Below are 24,294 nucleotides of genomic sequence, written 5' to 3' on the forward strand. Positions count from 1 at the left end.
TAGTTTGTGTATTTCTTGCTTTAATTTAGCAATTATGTTCGACTATTTGTATAGTAAGTGTGTGAGTGGTTCGAGCGTTGCCTCGGATGTCACTTTTTTTTTTTACATCATATGTGTTTATATTCTAATCTTGTGAAAAATAAATAAATTATATTTCCTTTATTTTACTTAATAAATGAAAGGAGTTTAAAATATTATGTGCAGCTTGAAACATTAATAATAGTTGGTTGAGATGGTGAATGTATTACTTATATTTATTGGAGGTTATGGGTTCAAATCTTGTTCAAAAGCATATTTTATTTTGTTAAATGAAGTGGCTAGCTTACGTGGCACATATACTTTGGATGATGACGTGGCATTGTGACGTAGCACACATACATAAAGAGAAGGTAGAGGTGGTCAAAGTTAGCCCTATCCAAAAAAGGGCAGGGTTTCGGCAGAAATTTAGGCCCAAACTTTTATATTTAAATTTTTTTTTCAGAATTTAAGCAATCAAAAAACAAATTTTTTTTTTTGGGTTTTTCTACACAGTACCTCTAAGGTATTCACTTTTCCAAGCTGTACTCACCCATTTTCAAAATTCCACGCTGTAATCCCAAGGTACCTTTAATTTAGTGCGTACGATGTAACCCCACTATTAAGTTGTCGTTAGCTATTGGCGTAAAATTTTATATTTCCTCACCACCAAAACCTAGCACTCACGGCCCAACCCTCACCACCAAAACCCAGCACTCATGACCCAGCCCACACCACCCTAATTAACACACCCAACCACCACCACACCCAGCACCCACCACACCTAGCAACCGCCACACACCAACAACTGCCACACACCAACAACCCTAACATCGATATCGCCTCACCCACACCAAAGAAAGTGTTCGAATGAATGGAGGAATTTTGTTCGAAAATTTGCTGAAATTTTTAACAAATTAGTTTAGGGCTTTAGTTTCATTAGATTCAAATTGCAAAATTAAGTTGTTAATTGATGTTATCGTTTTTAAAATCAAATAGTTTGGTTCCAAACAATAGAAAACCCTAATTTTTGTTTACCCCAATTAAATTTTCATTGTTAATTCATCAATTTTGGTTCAATTAGTTTGAGATTAAATACACAAAACTTGTTTTGATTGTTTTTTCCAATTAAAATTTGAACGAATATTCATTTAATTTTGGTCGTAATTTATCCAAGGAACGGCGGCGGTGGTGGCACATTAAGGGACTAGGTCTGGTGGTTTGCTGGGTGCGGTTTGTAGGGTGAGTGCGATGGCTTGGGTAAAGTCCCGTGGCTGGAGTGGGGTTCGCTTGGTAGGTGGGTGGGTTTTGAGGAGGGAAGGGTTGATGGTGGGTGGATTTGCAGGAGAAAGGGTTTTATTTTTATTTTTGTAATATTAACAAAAGTTAACGGTGTTAACTTTAGGATTAGTGGTGGGGTATAACTGATTAAAAATTAGCAGTTTTGGGGAACAACATAGAATTTTCAGTTAAAAGGCGTGGGTACAATCTGAAAAACCCAACACTTGAGGGGCAAAGCTTAGAAAAACCCTTTTTTATTATAAATTTCAGCCTGGTTCGAAAAGCCCACTATTTTTTGCCCAAAATAGCGGCTTTGGGTGCAACTTTTTTTGGCTCAAATTAAAGCTTCGACCCAAAATAAGGAAAGGAGGAACGATATGTAACAAGGAGAGGAGATCTAGGTTAGGGATGATAAGGCAGTGAAGGGAGAAGAGGAGAAAGAAAAGGTCTGATGTGGCGGTGGCTATGCAATGAAAGAGGAGATAAAGTAGGTTTTGAATAAATTAGAGATTAAGTGGATGGTTTTCAATTAAAATGTGCGTGTTTTACACCACCCTCAAGTCCTCAACCACGTTGTTGCCTTAGCTAGCTCTATACAATAATTATTAACCACGATACTAGCCGCCACTCCATCAAAACCACCACTCTATCACAACCAATATCCTCCTTCTAGCCTAATGTTGCCTCCTTTGAGATGTACCTCACATTGTGAAACATTGTAAAACCATCAAATGTAATACGTCTTACATTACACAACCAATATCTAATAATTTCCACCATGTACATATATCGCTGGACTTTACAAATTATTTCCATTTTGAATTGCATGACTTAAACCCAAATGTACCCTACATCCAATTATAAATATTGATCTAATACAAAATTAATTTATTGAACTCGAACCAACCTAGATTGAAAATAAATTTTATTAAAATTGATCTATTTATATTTATATAAATGCTAATTAAAATTAGTGTGGAATCAAATCAATCCCATTTGACCAAATTAGTTTGAATTTAACTCCATTCAAATTAAATGACCTATGTTCAAACTTTAATCAATCACAAAGAATGTATGAAATTATTTAAGATGGCCATAAAAATGATAGGGATATTGTGAAAGTTTAAGATGACTCCTTATTACCGGTGTAAAAGTTTAAGGGGACAATATGAATTGGTGAAAAGAGGGAAAGGAAAAGACATTACTCATTAGTCATAGAAAAGGAGGGGGGAAGGGGGTGGAAGTAACCAAGATATAATGCTTTCTCCATTCTTTTGATATTGTAACTTGATTGAAATGGGTTGGACTTCATAAAGCACAATTTAAACTTTAAGGAGTTGTTTTATATATATATTGAAAGTAGAGTGAAAAGGAAATAAATAAGAGGAAGAAAAGGAATTATTTAACTCTTATCTTTTTATTTGTTTGGTTTAATATGTATGGAATGGAATCACTTAAACCTAACTCCCATTATTTATGTTTGAAGAGGATAAGTGTTGTTACCTTAGGTTTTTTTAGAGAGGTAATAAACAGGCGGGAACCATTACTCCTAGGTAATGCTAATTGTTACCCAAACCCTGTAACCAAACACTTGGTAAAGGTAATAGTTAAATTAAATCTGTTTCCAACCCAACAAAATCTCTTACCAAGTATGCTCTAATTGTCTATATTATATAATGGTAAAAATAATAAAAGTTCAGGATTGTGAATGTATACATCAAGACAATGAATTCTAAGACTCTAATAACAAGATCTCACGAGAGACATAACTATATTCTTTCTTACGTATAATTATTCACCATATGTAGTTAAATAGAAGATTTTAACCGACGTCAAAAGTGTAAACATTGTGATATTTAAATCGCGGGAAAAAGTATATATCATCATAAGCTAACTATAATTTAAGTCATCATTTCTAAACAAATCCAATCTTAAGATTTTCTTTAATGATCCAAATAAAAGAATATTTAAGCAAAAGCATTAGATTTTAAGATTTCTCATCATTTCTATATTTCTACCACACAAAGCTAGCTAGAGCTTATTAGGTCATTTACTATTCATATAATACTGGTACTAAATAAAAGATGTATTTTTTTTACAAATAAATTTAGTTAGGGTGATGGTATTAACATATATACGCATCAAATACATTAATAAAATGAGGTAAAGTGAGAATTTATGACAAAAATACACATAGACTGGTGCACTGGCTTTGAGTTTACCCCACTCGCTTTACTGAAGTTTAGCTCCGATTATATTTAGATCCGACCCGAGTTGCACACCTGGCTATACTACCTCAGCTCCCTTAAGCGTCAGCAAGCTGCTTACCACTTGAGCCAACTCTTGTTGGACTGGTGCACTTGTTGCTTAGGGTCTGTTCTCTTCGGCTTAATTTTAGTTCACTTCAGTTCAATTCCTAATTTCCTTCTCTTATAAACAGTTCAGTTCAACTCAGCTCAGTTCAATTCAGTAAATGAGAACAGACTCTTAGACCCTGTTTGATTCACCTTAAAAAATAATATTAAGTAAAAATAATTTCAGTTCAGTAAAATTAATTTCAATTCAGTAAAAATAATTTCAGTTCAGTAAAAATAAGTTCAGTTCAGTAAAATTCAGTTTTCTTAAAGAAGAATTATAATAGAAAATCAGTAAAAATAATTTCAGTTCAGTAAAAATAATTTAAGTTCAGTAAAAATAATTTCAGTTCAGTAAAAATAATTTCAGTTCAGTAAAATTAAGTTCAGTTCAGTAAAAATAAGTTCAGTTCAGTGAAAATAATTTCAGTTCAACAAAATTAAGGTGAATCAAACAGGGCCTTAGTTATTCTTGATTTTTTCATTTTCAACTTCTAGATAAAAATATTTGAATGCAAATCATAGCATCCAACCGTTTGATTATTAGTCCCTTAGTTCAGTTAATGAAGTTATGATAATACAGCCAAATCTAATTAAACAATAGATAGATTAGGAAAGAATTCTACTTAATTAAGTCATTCAAACCAAAAGAGCCAAAAGTCCAAAACAAAAGCAAAACATTTTAAAAAATTTAACTTACAAACTCCTCAACAAAGGAATAGGATACTCCTATTTCTTGTACTTATCTTCCTTTGCCAGCCTGTTCAAGTGTTCAACCTTCCAAATATAACATTATTTTACAAACTCCCAAGTAAAATGCAATTAACAATCTAATTATAAACAAGATTACGCTAATTCAAAACCCAATAAAATATATTAAATTTATTTTAATTTATAGAAAAATTAAAGGGAAATTAAAAATAAAAATAATAATAAAAAAAATCTCATACATAAACAGTGACACAGGGCACAATACACAGAGCCCTAAAGATTCCTGCAATCGTGCACTTTGTCATACGTGTGGCATCCCATCTAATCTAAAACCAACCCCTTTTTTCATTTTTTTTTCATTTTTTTTGCTTTTTTAATTTATTAAAATTAATTTTTGAAAAATCCATAAAAAATGTCTTTTCCTGTCAAATACTGACTGCCATGAAAGTAAGAAAGAGAAAGTATGTTGTTTTATAGAGAGAGAAAGGTGGGGCCCACAAATGAATTTGTTTGGGTTATAATGGAGGGTGGCATCACTCACATGGGGGGTGGGAGGCGTTGGTGGATGGGTCTCACCATCAAACCCACAAGAGACGGGTCCCTTTATTTAAAAAAAAAATTATAAAAATTATAAAAAGAAATTAAATTGAATATAAATAAGATTGACCCCACATGTACTGTCAGCTCCCCCATGTGACTCTTCTCTGTTGTGAAACTCTCCTTCTTGGCCTTGGCTTTGGCCCCTACCCTCTCTTTCTCACCACATTATTTTCCATTTATAATGATTTGTGTGTATATACTTTCATTGTCATCTCCATATGCTACATTGTTTGTGATTAGACCAGCGTGTCATAACTCAGATGATTAGAGCTCATTTCTCGATTCAGGTGATCCTAAGATTGATTTTCATTACTCACTCTTTGCGGCTCTCTAAACACAAAAGATAAAACACTGTTTGTGATTAGCCAACGTTTTATTCTCCCTATTTCAATTAAGTTGAAATACATTTTTGTTAAATGGATCTTTATCACAATATTGAATGAATCTAACAAAAAGTGTTACCTAGTAATAACAAGAAAAAAAATCTTTCAATCTTAAGGTTTGATCCCACTAGGAGCAATTTGAGGTTGAAAATCCCTCTCTTCCACTCTTTCAAGTGTCTAGGCTTCTAAACGAGTTATCTTGTGAAAGATTAGAGAGTAGACTAATAGGATAATCTAAGTAATTTCTTTGTCGGTGTGCTTGTACATGGAAAAGACAATTTTAGAGGGACGGAGAAAGTGGTTAGAAGTGTATACCTCAAACTATAATATAGGTCATTTGTCCAAGCAATAAATAGGCTAAGATACTAATCTAAAATGAAAGTGAGTTATGAGAGAGTGGTGGGGGAGTAATAGGGGAAAAAAGACAAATTTGGATTTGTGTAATTGAGGAAATGAAGCTGCAACAAGGAGACAAATTGTCCTATTTCAAGAGGCAACAAATTATATAAATAAATAAATATACATATATTTTGTATATATAAAGCATTAATTCATAGCTGGATTGCACTTAAATAGAGACTTGTTCCCATTATAAATTCCCTTTTTCTATTTCTTTCATCATTTTTTTAAGAGAAAGTCTACAGAAGTATACAATAATAACATCAATTTAACTAATTAAATAAAACCCTAAAAAAAATTACAAACTTCTATTTTTATACTTGATAATCTGAGTTCTTCAAACTTTAGATTTTGCTTCACACCTTCCCATTGATACAACCTTCCAATTTCCTCCAATTCTTCTGTTGTTAAATTGCTATTTGTTCTGACTTTGTGCTGCTTGGCTGTACAAAATAAGGACCTTTTTTTTCCTAGTAATTTATATTTTTTTAAAAAAAAGACTAAAAAAACCTATATTTTTTTAAGGGCTTGTTTGTCTCTCTTTTTGTTTTACCCAAAAAAATAGCCCATAAATAGAGAATAAAAGGAAGGGTTAAAAAAGGAAGGGGAAGGTTGAAAATTACAGTGCTGAGTTACTGCGACCAATTATTATTACTATTATTAGTACTACACACTAATCATTCACTTTCTTTTTTTTACCTTTGGGTTGTATTACTGTGGACCCCACACTCCAAAACTTCCAACTACAGAATCAGAGATTTTTTGGGGGAGAAATAGTAGTACAACAAACAAACAGGGCATAAATAAACTGACCCCACTTCTTTCTTTTCTTTCTCTCTTTCTAACTGCCTTTTATCTTATGTATTGTATGGTAATTATGGTACTACCACTTCTACTAACACAACTACTAGGAACTTTGGTACACTATTTGGTGGTGATGATGATGGTGGAAGTTTTCGAATGTGATGATGGTGGTGGCGATGGCAGTGGCGAAGCTTTTTTTTATTTTCAGTTTTATTTTTATGTTATGTTCCTCAAACAAGAACACCTTGGATGACTGGTATACAGAATGGATTGTAACACACTTCTTTCTCAATCGTTCCTGTAAAATAACAAAAGCAAAAAAAAAAACACCAAAAGAACAAAACATAAACAAATTTTTCGTGCTGTAGTGATGTAACAAGGAAATAATTCTATTAGATTTAGTGATAACGACGTACCTTGAATAATGATTAATAACGCCAAAACCTCGCCTTTTAGCCGCTACCTACATACCAATAGCGCCATGACCAGGGGAAAACCTGCACCAAAAGCCCAACACTAAGTTTGCTAGTAATCAAGGAGTAGTAAAACTAGTAATAGATGCATGTACCAATTTAGTCTTGGAGAGTATCAAAAGCATTCAAATTATTTTGGGTTGATAGATTTAGCATAATTTTAGGCCTTTTTCCACTCTAATGCTACCTGCTTTCAAAATTGGTGGAGCCCTTCCCCCATGATTAATAAAAAAGCCCAAGTTATTTTTCAAAAAATTTTAAAAAAAATTATGTGTCCAATGATTTTCTCCATGGAGAATAACTTTATATCAAGGTCCATCCCCTCATTATATCAGTAGCATAGCTCACAAAGAATAATTGTTTTCAAATGGAAGAAAAAACACTTTGCATCAAGTATACCTAGGCAATTGGAAGTAGCATGATGACTTGAAATCCAATGCGGTTGTGGCAGGATGGAAGGAGGAAGCCTTGGCGTTACCGTTAGCAGAAGCTGTACCTAGGTTAGATAACATCTCCACCTCGCTCCCGCTACCAACATTGTTACCCACAAAGGTATTCAAGTACTGGCTCGCTCCTTTCCTAGGGGAAGCGAAAGGACTATCAGGGAGATTATGCTCCAAGCTACATTTATGAACACAAAAAAAGGAACAAAAAGGCATAAGCATTTTTCTTGTTTGAAAATTGATCTATACTAAAGCAAACTTTGGTCCCAAAAGTTTGCAACATGTTTAGTCTCCTAGCTTACAACTAATTTAGATTGGGTAATCTTCATAATCGTACTATATCACAAATGCATTGCCTAGAAATTTCATAATCTTATGGTTCTCAAGTGTGTGACATAATTTCTAAGATGGGTAACTTCCGAACCAATAATGAATCGGTTATGAAAAAGGAGGTAAAAATAGTCACCTTTCGGGTAAATGGATGATGTTATCTTCATGACATGGATTGTCATTGCCATTGCAGTTGTTGCTATTTTCCTCCCCACCAACAGAACCTTCCTTTTCTCTGTCAGTTACCTCATTTATAGCCTGTTGCAATGCTTGTTTGGCGTCATTAAGTGGGGGGCTACCACAGTTTTCTGGGGCAGAAAAAAATGCAATCCGTTCAATACAACTTAACAAATTTACTACAATAAATGCTGCTGTTCAACAACTGAGCAATTTGGCACTGAATTTCCTGGACTGAATCTAATGTTAAAAGATTAATGAAGGGAGCTAGTGTATACCATCTGAAGCATCTGGACTGCTGCGGTCGGAGCTGAGGAGAGACTGATTGAATATGCTGTTAGGAGACTGAGTCGGAGAATGGATCGGTGGAGCACCAGTGGAGAGCGAATGGTGGTGATGGTTACGCTTAACATCAAGGAGCTGCAAACCCATCAATCTACGGCTTTGCAGCTCCAAAGCTTGCTGTAAATCAGCTTGCTCCTCTAGCTTCCTCCTCCACAATATGTATTGTTGTGTATCATACATCATTTTTGCACCTAAAATTCAATTTGAAGTTAAATAATGTTAAAAATAAGTGCAATAATACAAGTTCCAACATGAACAGAATAAAAAGATTATCTTTATTTTTTCTTTTGGGAATCTTTCTTACCAAGTGGAAGATCAAAAGGGTCCCTAGAATCAAGGGCAGTGGGAGAATTACAAGATGAGAACTCTCCCCTTTCCATCTGCTGTTGTTGCTTCCTGGAAGAAATACCAGTAAATCTAAGCAAACTATATTCGCGAAATTATCAAAAGATAAAAGTTTTAGTCAAAATTCGACGAAAATTACCTGAACTTATCAGGCACTTTGCCCTTCTCCTTGTATGGTTTGACTAAAACTCGAGCATCGCAAACGAAATGAGGATTGCCCTTAGCCAGTATGATCTTAACAGTCTCAGGATAAACAAAGGTCACAAATCCAAACATACGCTTCTGCTGATATGGTATTCTCACATCTTGAACTGGCCCATAAATGCTACAAGAATCATGCCAATCAATTAAAATCAAAATGATTTTTTTTACTCTTTTTGGGTAAATCATTAATTTGTAAATACAAGGCAGCAAACAAGGAAATTAAACAACATAATCATCAAATTGCATGATAATTTAATAATAATTTATAAGACATCATCACTATCATCATCATCATAATCAATTATAGTCAATGGTAACAACAAATACCTGAAATAGCTGGAAACATCCTCTTCCCTAAATGTGCTATCAGCTGGAAAAGTCAAGTAGATCTGCCTCGAAGCCGGGCTCGAATCACCCCGGCCGCTATCTAGCCCTCTAGGGGACCGGCTAAACTTGTGTAGATCATCCCCCATCATCAAGGCCGCCGCAGCTGCAGCAGCAGCTCTACAATCAAAAGACAATCAAATAGTCAGTACATTAAACTAACTTCACCAATCTAATCTAAAAAAAAGCTGTTACTAATGATTATTAGTACCATTTATAGAAATTTTACCTTGGAGAATCATTTTGCTGTTGTTGAGCAAATAAGCTTAATCCCTTGCTCATTGAGTAAGGAAAAGAAGCTGATGCAGAATTTGGAGATGAAGCTGAAGCAATGGCAGCAGCAATGAGCTTCTGCTGTTGCATGGACATGGACTTGGATCTGAGCAGCTCATGGCAATGTTCCATCATTTCTAGCTTACTCGGCGAACCCACCAAAGCCGCGGCTGCATCCGAGTCACTCATCATCCCACCACCATGAACAAATCTACAGCTAGAGCCATTCTTGCAGAAGCCTCTAGCATAGTAGAGACAAGGCTTCCACCCTAACCCGGAAGCCGGGTCATCCATCAATGATGCCAAGTTAATATCACTAACTGAGCAACTCCGCCTGTGGGGGAGTCCTCCACTACCTCCACCCCAGGCGGAGGATGCGGAGTTGGCGACTCCGTGATGACCGAAGTCGCCAACTCCGCCACCCATCTCGAGCTCGGCCTGTGAGAAATACAGGTCGGTGCTCTTAGACCGGAGAGTAGGAGAATTATCATTCAAAAACGACAACTGCTCCTGGAGCTGAAACTCATCCATCAACTCACCACCACCCCTCCCAACACCACCCCCACTACTCCGACTAACATAAAAAGGCGGGGTAGAAGGGTTCAAGGTAGACGGGTTCGACGTAGTATTAGCGCTGCTAGAACTCATACAAGCAAAGCTATTCCCAGAATTTGACATAGGGCTAATCAACTCATCTTGGTTACGACTATAATCAGCAAAAACAGAACCACCCCACGAAGGCAAAGAAGCAGAAGAAGGACTACTCAGTGTAGGTAAGGTAATAGAACTAGGAACCTTAATACCATTAGGCAGAAATCTAGAAGAAGATGAGGAATTTGTGGAATTCTGCCTACTAGAAAAGTTATTACTACTGCCATTATTATTAATATTGTTGTTTGCATTAGAAGACGGAGTAGTAGAGGGCGTATTTGGAGAAGAAATACCCAATTCTTGCCTAGCCTTAACTACTACGGAGTGAAGTAGATTCTCCGGTCCAAACGCTAATCGTATCATTTCCTTCTCACCATGATCTTGAATTAGTAAAAGACCCATAATCTTAGAAGCATTTTCCGGATCCAAACTTTGTACTCTTGAAAACACTACCTTTGTTGCTTCATATGGATCCATTTCTTATCTTTTCTTTCTTTCTCTTCTCTAAGTTTCCAAATTCTTCCACAAAAGAAGATAAATCACCAAACCTTAATTATTGGAGCAATTAACTTTTTTGTTCCTGCAAAATAAAATAAAAAATTTTAAAAAGGAGGAAAAAAAAAGAGTGTGAGTGAGATAATGGAAAGTCAAGCCCAAAGTATTCAAAAAAAAAAAAAAAAAAAAAAGTGTATTCTCGTGGGAGTTGAATAAAAAGAAGAGAGAGAGAATTTTATTATTATTATTATTTTTATTTTTTTACAAAAGCATATAATAGTGACTGAAAAAAGTTATTGCAGAACAGCTCCCATGCATTTGCTGCTACTTTTTATCTAATTTTATGTAATTTGTTAATTCATAAATGAAAAACATAATAAGAAGTGAAACCTTACCAGTTATAATAACTCCATGAAGTTTGAACAATAATTAGTCATATAATTCATACAAATCAATAATCTTTGATTCTAATATATACCACCAACATAACATCTATACAAGCGTTGCGGAAACATCGCCTTGTTGTTGCTGTAGTTGATTCGATTCGAACATTATGCCAGCTTCAAAACCCATCAAAATAAACACTCAATAATTTCTGGTTTTTTTTTTTTTTTTTAATTTCTGATTTTAGAGAGAGAGTTTGTTTATTTTTGTTACTAGTGTTTGAGGAGAGCTCTCACTCTCAACTTCTATTAAGAGATGATTGTTTTTAGTTGAGTGTTTTTTCTCTCTCTAAAACAAAGGAAAGTAAAGTGTTTTTCTCTCTCTAAAAAAATGTAAAATGTAAAAGAAAGAAGTAGTCAAGTTGAGAAGTGAGAGTTGGGGTTATAATTGAAGGGAGAGTGAGAAGAAGACAGCGGATTCAGATCTGGTTCATATAAACAGCACGTTCTCTCTCTCCTCTTTTCTTCGTTATTTTCTCTCTCTAAACCCCCTTTTTATCTTCTTCTTTTCGGCCTATTTGCTCTCCTAACGTTCATATTAATTTATTCTTATTTTGTTTTATTGATTCATTAATTAATTCTTAAGTATTTATTTATGTGACTATATAAACTTCATAATTAATTCATAGTGTTAATTAAGATAAACTATAAAATTCATGCAAGGGAGTGTTTTTTGTCATCTTATCTCAATTTATATCAAAGATGTTTAGACAATGGTGTCATGAATCTCATTATATCTTCTATACTAATACACGTGGCTCTCATCACAAGGTTTGAACTTACAACCTCTAATTCTAAGAATAAGAGTCTTGCCATCGAGCTATGTGAATTTTTATGTAATCTTTTGAATAAAAAATATTAATATGTAGCAAAGGACAATATGAACAATTGTTAAATCAGAGGGAAATTATGTAAATATTCTCTATATTCTTCTCATTAATATTCACGGCCAATACAAATATATATAACACTAAGAGTAACAAACCCCTAAGCCCTACAATATTCTACTATATCTTTTCATAAGATATATTTCCTAAATTATATCACAATAATATCATAGAGTATCTAGAATATCTCTAATAGCCCCTCCTCAAGTTGGAGCATACGGATTATAGATGCCCAACTTGCGGAATAGAAAATCAAACTTGACCTTTCCTAAGGCCTTTGTGAAAATGTCAGCCAACTGAAGCGTAGTAGGAACATAGGACGGTGTTATGAGACCTTCTGTAATTGCATCCCGTACAAAATGACAATCCGCTTCAATATGTTTCGTTCGCTCATGAAACACCGGATTCTTCGCAATGTATAATGCCGAATGACTGTCACAATAGAGGTGCATGCCACTCTCATGTCGCACACCTAAATCTCTCAGAATCCGCTTTAGCCACTTCAACTCACGAGTGCAAGCGGACATAGACCTGTACTCTGCTTCGACAGAGCTCATAGCTACCGTAGGTTGTTTCTTGGCCTGGTTTTCCAAGACACGGGAGACAAACCAAGAAACACAAACCAACCGGTCAACGAACGCCTAGACAATGGACAACTAGCCCAATCCGAATCACACCAACCTTCCAACTGTAGAGCACTATCAGACCTCAGCATAATAACCTGACCTGGACTCTTCTTCAGATATCTCACAACTCGCAGGGCAGCATTCGAGTGCTCTACCCTTGGGCTCTGTATAAACTGAGATAAAATATGCACAGAATAAGCCATGTCAGGCCTAGTGACAGCTAAATAAATCAAACGCCCTATAAGACGTCTATACCGCTCTATATCACCAAATAATTCCCCAACTGCCAGAGCTAGCCTGTGGTTTTGCTCCATGGGAAAATCTGCAGGTTTCACATCAAGTAATCCTGCTTCTGTAATGATGTCCATTGCATACTTTCTCTGACACATGAAAATTCCCTATTTGCTTCGGGCTATCTCTAGCCCTAAAAAAATATTTCAGAACTCCCAAGTCCTTCATTTTAAAACAATTCCCTAAATATGTTTTAAATTGCAACAATGCAGACTTATCATTTCCTGCAACTATTAAATCATCAACATACACAAGCACATTCAGCTACATTTTTTCTCTTGTCAGAGTAAAAAGGGAATAATCATAATATGACTGTTTAAAGCCATAATTTTTCAAAGCCGTTGTTAATTTTGCAAACCAACAACGAGGAGCCTGCTTCAAGCCATACAATGACTTCTTCATCCTGCACACTTTACCAGAATTATTTTTGTCAAAGCCAGGGGGAATTTTCATGTAAACCTCTTCCTCCAAGTCACCATGTAAGAAGGCGTTGTGAACGTCCATCTGATGTACTTCCCAATTCTTTACTGCCGCAACTGCAAGAAAAGTACGAACCATCACCATCTTTGCCACCGGAGCAAATGTCTCATTATAGTCTAGACCTTCAACTTGATGATTGCCGAATATTACTAGTCTAGCCGTGCTCATCATACTTTTCTTTGTAAACCCATTTGCTCCCAAGAGCCTTCTTACCTCGAGGTAAGTCTACTAGCTCCCATGTGCCTTGTTCCTCTAGAACTTTAATCTCATCGGTAATGGCCTTTCGCCATCCCTTATGCCGCATAGCTTCTTTGAAATTTTTCGGCTCACTTCCACATGTAATTGCTGCAATATAGGTTCGATGTTTTGCAGAAAAACGATGAAAATCAACAAAATGTGTTATTGGATAAACGGTACCTGAGGAAGATGTCGCAGATGAACGATTTGATGTGAGTGGACTATTATTCCGAATGGTATGAGTCACAAAATCCTTGAACTTGACCGAAGGAATCTTCACTCGTTTGCCTTTACCCATTTCCGAAGGAATTTCACCTTGCTCAAGATTATCAATGTGAGGTTGTGCTTGGTGCTGCTGCTCGAAGTGGGAAGCTACTAAGCTACTGTCGGGATGCCCCCCCCATACCAGCAGACGCTGGCAACCCAGCGTGTACTTCAGTGCTGCTGGCAGCCTCTGCCGCGGGCAGATCGTGGCTGAGAGGAGTATGCCGCGGGCAGCCCGCGGTGTATTCTGCCTAGGTGCAAATTCCAGCCCCTGCATCATAAATTTCAGCTCTCTCCTCTATATTTTCACGGCCCCCAACTCCCTCATCACCAACACTACAAAGTTCATCATCACTTGCACACATATCATCAAAGTTCACACTTGGGGCAGATTTAATTTCATCAGCAGAAGACATAAGAAAAGGAAATTCATGCTCCAAAAATTGTACATCCCGGGAAATAAAAATTTCTTTTGTCTCCAATTCAAACAATCTCCACCACTTTTTACCAAAAAGGGTACCCCAAGAACACACATTTGCGACTCCTACTAGCAAACTTGTCTCCTTTGCTTCGTTGATTATGGGCATAACACAAGCACCCAAAAACTTTAATATACTCATATGATGGTTTCTTATCAAATAAAGTCTCATATGGAGTCTTAAAATCAAGCAATCTAGATGGAGTACGGTTTATCAAATGACAAGTCGCTTGCACACACTCCCCCCAAAATCGAATAGGCAAATTTGCTTGAAATCTCAAAGCCCGAGCCACATTAAGAATATGTTGATGTTTATGCTCAACACGACCATTTTGTTGAGGCATCCCCACACAAGAAGTTTCAAATATTATCCCATTAGCATTGAAATAAGGTCGCAAGGAATTAAATTTCGTTCCATTATCACTACGAACTATTTTAATCACATGTTCAAATTGACGTCTAATTAAAGCAACAAAGTTAAGAAACATCAATTCAACCTCAGTTTTTTTACGTAATAAATACGTCCACACTCTTGAAAAATCATCAACAATTGTTAAAAAATAAGTGAGCCACAAGATGATGGAGTCTTGTATGGCCCCCATAACTCAACATGAACAAGTTCAAAAGAACGACTTGCTTTATTTGTGCTAACAAGGAAACTACTTCTATGATATTTTGCCCTAAGACATACATCACATGTTTTATTCTTAAGACTCTTACTAGAACTACTCATAAAAGTAAGATGTTGTAAAACCTTTCCCGAAGGATGCCCCAAACGTTGATGCCACAACTCTGTCGATCGACCATTATCTAGCTTCAAAGCCTTCACCGTTGGAACACCTCAGAAATAATATAGTCCATCCACTCGTTCACCCGCTCCAATCACCTTCCTCGTCGTTAGGTCCTGTATAACACAAAGTTTGTTAGTAAATTGCAGAGCACAATTAGATTCATCACACAATTGTGTTGCAGAAATTAAATTGCAATTTAATTGAGGCACATATAGAACATTATTAATCTTCAAGCCCCCTTGCAAAGTCACGGAACCGATTTTAGAGGCATTAGCACTTTTCCCATCCGGTAATCCTACCGGACAATGTTGTACATCACAAACATTCGTCAAAAGGGATAAGTCGCAAGTCACATGATTGGATGCGCCGGTGTCAACAATCCAACCTATTTGATCCTTACCATGAAGCTTAGGTTTCATAGAAGAAAGATGATCTAAAAGCTGCTGTAATTGGGTCGGTGTGACCCCCGCAAGGCCTACTCCATCAGCTGTCGTAGCACTACCTTGCTGCGTGTTGTGGGAAGCAGTTTGCGTGGCTGCTTTGTTAGCACGCACAGGGGCAGGAGGCGCATTACCACGCCCACCCCCGCGTCCTCCTCCATTATTTCCTCCGGAATCACCACGACCCCGGCCTCGACCTCCACGCCCACGGTTACCTCACCATGAAGGGTAACCATGAATTTGAAAACAACCTGATTCATCGTGCCCAACACGATTGCAATGATTGCAAAATTTATCGAAATTGTCACTTGTTCGCTGCGGTTTGGAGGGTGATTCATGTTGTAACTTGAAGGCCATAGGAGCATCACGAGCCACTGCCTGAATTAACTGTTGGTACGACTTATCCACCGAAAGCAGAGGGTTTGGGCTAGCAATTGACCCCTTAGAGAAGTATATGCATCATCGAGACCGATCAAGAAGTGATGAACAAAATCTTCTTAGCGCAATCGTTCCACCTGAGCCACTATATTACATTTACACGCACCACAAGAACAAGTGGGTACGGTAATGTATGTATTTAATTCATCAAAGATCTTTAAAATTCTGCCAAAGTATGCCGCAACACTCTCTGATGCAGATTGCTTGCACTCACCCAAAGCCAGTTATAGTTGACATATGCGTGTACCACTAATAAAAAAAAACGACTTTTAAGGTTTGACCACAAAAGTTCAGCGTCACCATACTCTCCAATGGTAGCTCGTACCGATGAGTCCAAGGTGTTTTTAATCCAAGCAACCAACATCGCATGAACAGCCACCCAATCATCCAATTTGTCATCATCCGTCGGTTTCTTGACGGATCCATCAATGAAGCCATATTTGCGCTTCGCCTTCAACGAGGTTTGAATAGACCTTGCCCACTCATCATAATTCTCACCCCGAAGTTCGTTGTAGCGGAGTTATTATGTTCCCGGGTTCAACACTTGAACCTAGGTGATAAGTCATGTCCACCTTGACTTTTCCTCCATCACCACCTGAGCCGTCACCACCGCTTGCACCTTCGGCCATCACTCACAACTCAATGAAAGTAGGAAAATAAACTGTCAAAGAAGCAGACTCACAAATTCTGAAGGAAAAAAAATCGTGTACCAATTATGAAAATTGAACACAAAAGAAAAAATTAGACCTTTACAAGGCTCTTGATACCATGTTAAATCAGAGGGAAATTATGTAAATATTCTCTGTATTCTTCTCATTAATATTCACGGCCAATACAAATATATATAACACTAGGGGTAACAAACCCCTAAGCCCTACAATATTCTACTATATCTTTTCATAAGATATATTTCCTAAATTATATCACAATAATATCATAGAGTATCTAGAATATCTCTAATAACAACAAATTTAATTACAAGAAAATATAATCATAAATTACAACATACATTAATGATCAATTTTATGTAAAAATCCTGGGCATTGCCCGGGTCAATAAACTAGTTATTTCATTAAAAAGAGGCTAAATTCTACTGCCTCTATTTCTTTTTTTTTGCCCCATTGTCATTTTTAAAGTCAAATTTTAAAAACTTTGACCATAAATTACCGTAAATCTGTAAAAGATAATAGAATTATGACTTATGAGTGATTTTGTTAGATTTGTTTCATCGTATATTTTATTAATATTATGTTTATACAATTTTATGTATATAAACATAAAGATATAGATGTTTTATTACACGTGCTGGGGTAAAAAAAAATAGGGACGGTAGGAGTAACACATTTCACATGTTGAAAGAAAACCCATTGCTAAAAATATATAACACTTTAATTGATTAACCTTGTTCAGCAAGCACCTTAGATAAAATTTAAGGCAATAACAATGACTTAAAGTAATTTGTTACTTCAGCTCCTAATTTCCTTTTCTTATAAAATATTCATTTTAGTTCAGTTCAATGCAGTTCATTTCAATTCAATTAAGTTCTAATCAGTTCAGTTCAGCTCAATTCAGTAAATGTAAACAGGCTCGTAGTCTTTGCTTGATTTGCTTCTTAATCAGGATCATAGTTTTTAATTCATCTCATCATCGTTAAATTGGAACACATATTTAAATCAAATTTCTACCAAAAGTGATAAACAATTGGACAAATGTTTGCTATCTCTGATCACCAAAAATACCGTAGAAGATTGATATAAATCATGTCCGGTTCACAATATTTGTTCTATCTGTAGTCGATTGCAATAACATAATTGTTTTAAAAAATTTAGGATGGATATTTTTTTAAAAAAATATATTTATCATTGAAAATCATTATTAATGTCGTTTTAAAAACAACTAGTGTTGAACACGGGCAATGTCTCGAGTTACTGCATTATTTTCATGATAATTTTTTTTATTAATATTTAATTTTTATTGAATGACATGTAATAATGGTAATAGCTTAGTGGCTAACACATTAAATTTAAACTTTAGGTTGTAGGTCCAAATCTTGTATGAACCATATTTTTAGACATGGAGTGAAAATCGGATTAGATAAAGAGAGCACCACGACGTGACACCTAAAGTTCTTAAGGAGAGTGCTTCGTGGCACCTAAACTTCTTAAGAAACGCCTTTTAATATACAGTATAGATATAAAGTTATTTACTTATTTCTCTTTTTTTAGTTGAATGAAACTTTGCAAAAATTAAGGGTTAAGAAAATTTCCTTTATTTTTAATATATACCTGTAACTTTAAAAGAGTGAGGTGTAGCTCAAGTGGTTAAATTTTTTTTTTTTTGTCGATTCCAAGAGATCTTGGGATCGATTCTCATCATCCATCCTTGTGGTTGCAAAACAATAAATAAATAAATAGATAAAAATGAATTGCTTAAATGAATAGAGTTTAAATGAATTGTTTATGAGAGAAGGAAATTAAGAACTGAATTAAACTGAAACAGATTGGAGTTGAACTGAGAACTGAATCGAAATTAAGCTAAAGAGAATAGGCTTTTAGCCTGCATGGGAAAAATAAGCAAGATGGTTTATTTTCGATGTACAGAGTAATACATTAGACTGATTTTTTAAAAAGTTATTATTGTCTCTTTAATTAGTATCAAACATGTCAAAATTGTTTATAAATGTATAAACATAGCCCTTAAAGGCTATATATAAGAAATTAAAAAAGAAAATATTGAGTATTGTGAATTAACCACTTGAGCGTGGTTATTTCACGTATTTGCGCGTAATTTTGTCATGAATTCTCAATTTAATTCCATTTTACGAAGTCTATTATGTATATTCTGAGAGCGCTTACAACAAAGAAGAAAATCTTTTCTAGAATTTTTTATTTTGCATAAATAATACTCCACCAAAGAAATTCCCCAAAAAAATTCTAGAGATTTTGTGAAACAATCTCTTTGGAGAGTTTTTTTTCTCAATTTCCTTCTACACACATGGCCTAAGTTGATGGTTTCTAATTGTTTTTGTGTTTTTTATTATTTTGTATGGTAAAATGTAAAAAGAGAGTGGTGAGGGAAATTTTGGGTTTATTTTTAGTGGGATAAAAAAAATCTTTTTTAAAAAATTTGATGTGGAGGAGAGAGAGAGAGAGAGAGAGAGAGAGAGAGAGAGAGAGAGAGAGAGAGAGAGAGAGAGAGAGAGAGAGAGAGAGAGAGGGGATGGAATTCATTTTTTTGTTTGGTGATAGTGCTCTAAGGGATACATACACTATTACCCAAAAAATTATTCATAAAGGGTAATTTCATAAAATTGAAACTATTATGAAATTAGTAATTGAAACGGATAATTTTGTCTAATAGTTAATTTTATTATTTTATAATAGAAGTTGAATTTTTTAGTGGATAAGATAGTGATTGAAATTCTTTTAAAGAGTTTAGCAAAAATTGTTGAAACAATGAAATGGTAATAAATATTTCTAGTCAAAGAGTATTGAAAGGTTGAAAGGTAATTGAATAATATCTTGTTTTTTTTTTTTTTTTTGAGGGAATAATATCTTGTTTTCTAATCATGTTTCACTATCTAAATCATTAAGTTGGATCAATTTAAATTTGAAATGACTTGATATCATGCAATTGAATTTGATCATAAATTAGCTATAATAATTAATTAATTGACATTGGTAGTAGTTGAAAAGCAGAAATAAATTAAAAAAAAAATAAAAAGATTTGTAGGACCACTATTTAGAGGCAATTGAACCTAATTAGCACAAAATATGATAAACGATTGGAAAAAGCAAGTTACTTTACTCCATAGTTTGGACTACTCTCATATACAAAGTACGAAGTATATAATATATATATACACGTATTATCAGAGATTGAAGTGATGTCATTTTTATATTATTATTATTATTAAATTATGAATTTATATATTTCAATCAAAGCACTATATAAACGGAGTACAATAAAATACAAGTATCAAATGGACAGTTCACCAAAGGCAAATTATATCAATTGATGATTTGATGTATTGTCTATCTAATTATTGGAAAAAAAAGGCACCAAAAATAAATAATGGGGAAAAAAAAAATTACTCCGTATTTGCCATAAATGAAATTCCTAAGTGATCCTACATTAGCAAGATGGTCTCCAAAAAAACAATTGCACTAGGTTAGTTTCCGTGCTATGCATAGTAATTTTCAATAATTTTTACTATTATTATAACTAGAGTGTACCTGTGCTCATGCACGGGATATATGTAGTATATATATTTAAGAGAAAAAAAATGGTAGAAGTGATAGTTATTAAAGGGTGGTTATTATTATTATTATTATTATTATTATTATTTTTTAATAGAGGGCTAGATTTTAATTAAGTAATATGGGTAGTTATGAGTAAAAATGGTGGATATTGGTTTTTTTTTTAAAAAAAAAAATAGAAGGGCTAGAATTACAAGGATGAGAATTTAGAGGGCTGTGAATGAAAGTTGGAAAAAAAAAACTCTGCAATTATATATTAGACTAGAATGTGCCCGTGCTAATGCACGGGTTATAATTAAGGATAGGATTTAAAAAAATACAAAGTATATAGATGCAAATGGTATTTAATAAAACCAAATATAATAACAACAAAAACCAAAAAAATGAAAATTGATTACAAATTATAAAATAAAAAAAATAATAAAAAAAAAACCAAGTGTTGAATTCATATAAAAAAAAAAAATTTAAAGTCTTGAAATATTATGCTAAATTAATCTAAGTCTTCAATTAGATTGTCCATGCATCTCTCGTTTCAGATAATAGAATTCTTCCTCCCATCTTACTTGTAAAACAAATGCAACTATGATATCATTATTTCCTATCTCAGGAACATGTAGTATGAAAGTGAATATATTCATCAATCGTTCACTCAGATACTCCTCTAGAAAGTAGTCTCCAAATTCCTGTTCATAAATAACAAATGTAGCCATTATGTCTGTGAGTAATTCCTTAATATATATGATTAAAGGATATACTTACATTATTTGTCATCGCTTGAATACTTGATATTGGACAACCTATAATCATCTCAGCATATTGGCCAAACAGTGTTAACAGACATTGTATTTGTAGCGTCACCAATTTTTACATTGATTCTATATCTGTTATTATTGATATGATATAATTAGGTATAGTGATATGTAAAGCAGGTTATAATTATAATTTTTAAATAAAATAAAAAAAGTGAAAATACCTTGGCCTACTAAAAGAAGGGTCACACTCCACGCACATATCAGCTCTCCTTAAGTGTCGAGCACATGATTCATACCAAATAGGCATAGAAGAATCAATAGATAACACCTTTGCTAGTACTCGAAAGTATTTTACCTGGAAACACACATCAAATATTAAATACCTCATGTATAAGAAAATGAAATCAATAATTATTGATATACATACATTATGAGCCGCTGAAAACTGATTTAACTTGATCCTTTTTGCATTAAACACCATTTCCATTTCAGAGATACTATTGGCTAATATCTGACTCTAGCTGATTTGTTTTTGGACATATCCATCATCCGCATACCTACATGAGTTATATAAGTACATAAGTATGCAATATAAACTTACATTGTATATTATGATGTTTTTAGGCTTACCAGCCATGTAGATCATCAGTTTCATCAATATCAGGGTCAATAAAAAGTCTGGTACGTCCAACAGTAGAAAAACATGCACCTATTGGAAGGTTAGTAAAAGTATTCAAAGTAATGATAATAATGAAAATGACACCATAACCTTTCCATGGTTATATAATTTTAAAAAACTTATTTTACCATAATAAGAGCCAACTGATACCATGGATGCACCCAACACATGATCCTGATTAAGCTCATTGAATAAGAAACGACCTTGATCATAAGCAAACCCTTCCCGTAAAGTTAGCCTCATTGTTTCCATGCTGTAAATCAAAATATATCATTAGATTTTTTTTTTTTAAAAAAGAAAAAAAAAACTTAACATTGCATAAGTTGTTATAATTACATAAACATATTGTAACTTTTGTAATATGCTCTTACTTTGTGTTGCAGAGTAACACGTCTCTTTTGAATTGTTGTCTCCCACCCGAGACTCTATATGATTCAGACACATATATAACCAATCCAATAACATCTGTGTACATTCATCATCAAGAAAAAAAGATCGGATATAACCTTCAGAACTCAAAAATAATTTTAAAAATGCAATAAATATTAGTACTATTTATTTTAATTACTAAAAGACACATACCGATGAGAGGACTATTGCGCATGTGAAGGTACTGTGGAATGTGGCAAAATTCAATAAACATGAAATTGTACCTTGGGATATCATCACAATCATCAAGAATTTCTGTTATCATGGTCTTGTTGCCAAATTTCAACCTCATTTGGTTATTGGAATATTTGTAAGATGTATATAGAGGCATAAGATCTAGCTGAGCAATTGAATAAACCTTTCCTTGTTTCAAGATCTCTTTATATTTATCAATGTCAGCATTAAATAGTGTGATTTGAACTTCGTCCCCCTATAAATTGAAAATTTGATACATACATAAGTGTCAAATAAATGAATATATATTGAAAAAAAAGGAATCACTAAGTAAAAATATAGTTCAAACCTCTGAGTCAATGAATACCATGCTCCACGAACGATGGACGTAATTTGTACCTCTAGCTCTACTTTGCTCATTGACCATCCAAATATAAACACACTCTCATATTCACATTCAATGTTGTAAGGGTAATACAACGACATGGTGTGTATCTTGTGTTCATTTCCTGCATTTTAATATCATTGAAGTGGGCATAAAAAATAATTTACATAATATATCATTATTGATCCAACCTCGCACATGTATAAAGGTTACATAAATAGTATCGATAATGAAATAAATCTTTAATAAAGTAAAATAGAAGAATTAACATGACAAAGAAAATCTAATACATAAAAAAAATAGTATAGCTCTGAAATTACAATAAAACAAACATTGCTAAGAGTTACTAAATAAATGTTATAACAAAACTACATACATAGCTAATTTACATTGTTTAATACTTCCTTATACACAATATTTTTAGTCAAATTGTGTAAAACATCCTTCTTATTTTGTACTAAGATTTTTAGCTCGGAGGGAGATGTAACTCGTGACATTGCAACATATAATTGGCCATGACTAAACACGGGCCTATGGAGAAAAATGCCAACTTTGCTCAACGTCTGTCCTTGGCTCTTATTTATTGTCATGGCAAAGACTAATTTTAATGGGAATTGCCTTCTTTTAAGAGGGAGATCTATCTTCTTGTTGGAAGGTGTTAAATCAATTCGCGGAATTAGAACTGATTCTTTAGCTCTTGGACCTATGATCACTTGTGCCTCAATCACTCTGTAACCCAATTTCTTGATTATAAGACGTGTTCCATTGCACAACCCTATGGTTTGGTTCATATTTCGCATCAATATTACCGGGGCACCAACTTTCAACTCTAAGCAATGATTAGGAAGACCCGACAAATTTAATGAGTTTAATAATTCCATAGGCTCCATGTTATCAAGGATCCCACCATCTCCTGTATGACCCAAAGTATCCGAACTATAGTAGCTATGCACATTTCCTGGTAGCATTGATAAAATTTTCGAATTTAACTCATCTACATCGTTGTTTGTTGGTGCTAGAATTCCGCGATCCTTGAGGTACTCCCAATCCATGTAATTTAAAGGCAAGTTTGGATAGACAAAGTTAATGAGATTTTGCAAACCATGTTAATCATTAGTTATCAAAAAATCACGTGGTATTTCAATCCAATTTGGTTCACCTTCCTCTGTAATGGGCACTCCTGCTATAACTCCTCCTCCAACTTTAATTATCCAATAAGCAAATTCTCGAATTTGTTCAAGGGTATCAGAGGGAACGTCACTTCGCCATAAACGCATGTTTATCATTAGACACATAACTTAGCAGTCTCTCCAAAAGGACGCTCGATGCAAGGTAGCTGCAACAATAGATTCTCGTCCTTCATCTGGCACCACAGGAAGTATATGTCTGAAGTCTCTACCAAGAACAACCAATTTACCTCCGAAAACTCTATAGTCACTATAAATATCCTTGAAATGTCGATCTACCGCCTCAAATTCTAATCGATGTGTCATTGGAGCCTCATCCCATACAATTAATGATGCTTCACGGATCAAATCAGCACGAGTTGAGTCTTTTTTGAAGTTACAAACGGA

General features: G+C 34.5%; 2 protein-coding genes across 4 annotated transcripts; both read right to left on the reverse strand.

Annotated features, from left to right (window-relative positions):
- Window positions 1–5,885: 5,885 nt before the first annotated feature.
- LOC110735253 (zinc finger CCCH domain-containing protein 46-like) lies at window positions 5,886–11,604 on the reverse strand. Of its 3 annotated transcripts, none has more exons than XM_021915440.1 (10): window positions 11,063–11,603; window positions 9,478–10,752; window positions 9,192–9,368; window positions 8,800–8,985; window positions 8,620–8,711; window positions 8,249–8,506; window positions 7,930–8,101; window positions 7,420–7,599; window positions 6,964–7,044; window positions 5,886–6,845 (listed from the first exon to the last, which is right to left on the reverse strand). In XM_021915440.1, exons 2-9 carry the CDS (start codon window positions 10,647–10,649, stop codon window positions 7,011–7,013), a joined length of 2,271 nt encoding a protein of 756 aa, XP_021771132.1. In that variant the 5' UTR covers window positions 10,650–10,752; window positions 11,063–11,603; the 3' UTR covers window positions 5,886–6,845; window positions 6,964–7,010. The 3 variants fall into 3 exon arrangements, with proteins under 3 accessions (XP_021771132.1, XP_021771131.1, XP_021771133.1); XM_021915439.1 differs by having other exon boundaries at window positions 7,420–7,641; window positions 11,063–11,601; XM_021915441.1 differs by lacking the exon at window positions 7,420–7,599 and having other exon boundaries at window positions 11,063–11,604.
- A 9,966-nt stretch (window positions 11,605–21,570) lies between these two features.
- LOC110734961 (replication protein A 70 kDa DNA-binding subunit B-like) lies at window positions 21,571–23,997 on the reverse strand. The gene is made up of 7 exons (XM_021915078.1): window positions 23,880–23,997; window positions 22,735–22,844; window positions 22,315–22,591; window positions 22,104–22,197; window positions 21,861–21,985; window positions 21,684–21,762; window positions 21,571–21,610 (listed from the first exon to the last, which is right to left on the reverse strand). The coding sequence occupies exons 1-7, from the start codon at window positions 23,995–23,997 to the stop codon at window positions 21,571–21,573; spliced, it is 843 nt and encodes a 280-aa protein (XP_021770770.1).
- Between the last annotated feature and the right edge of the window lie 297 nt (window positions 23,998–24,294).

This window comes from Chenopodium quinoa, unplaced genomic scaffold (genome assembly GCF_001683475.1).
Source record: "Chenopodium quinoa cultivar QQ74 unplaced genomic scaffold, ASM168347v1, whole genome shotgun sequence".
NCBI lineage: Eukaryota > Viridiplantae > Streptophyta > Magnoliopsida > Caryophyllales > Amaranthaceae > Chenopodium > Chenopodium quinoa.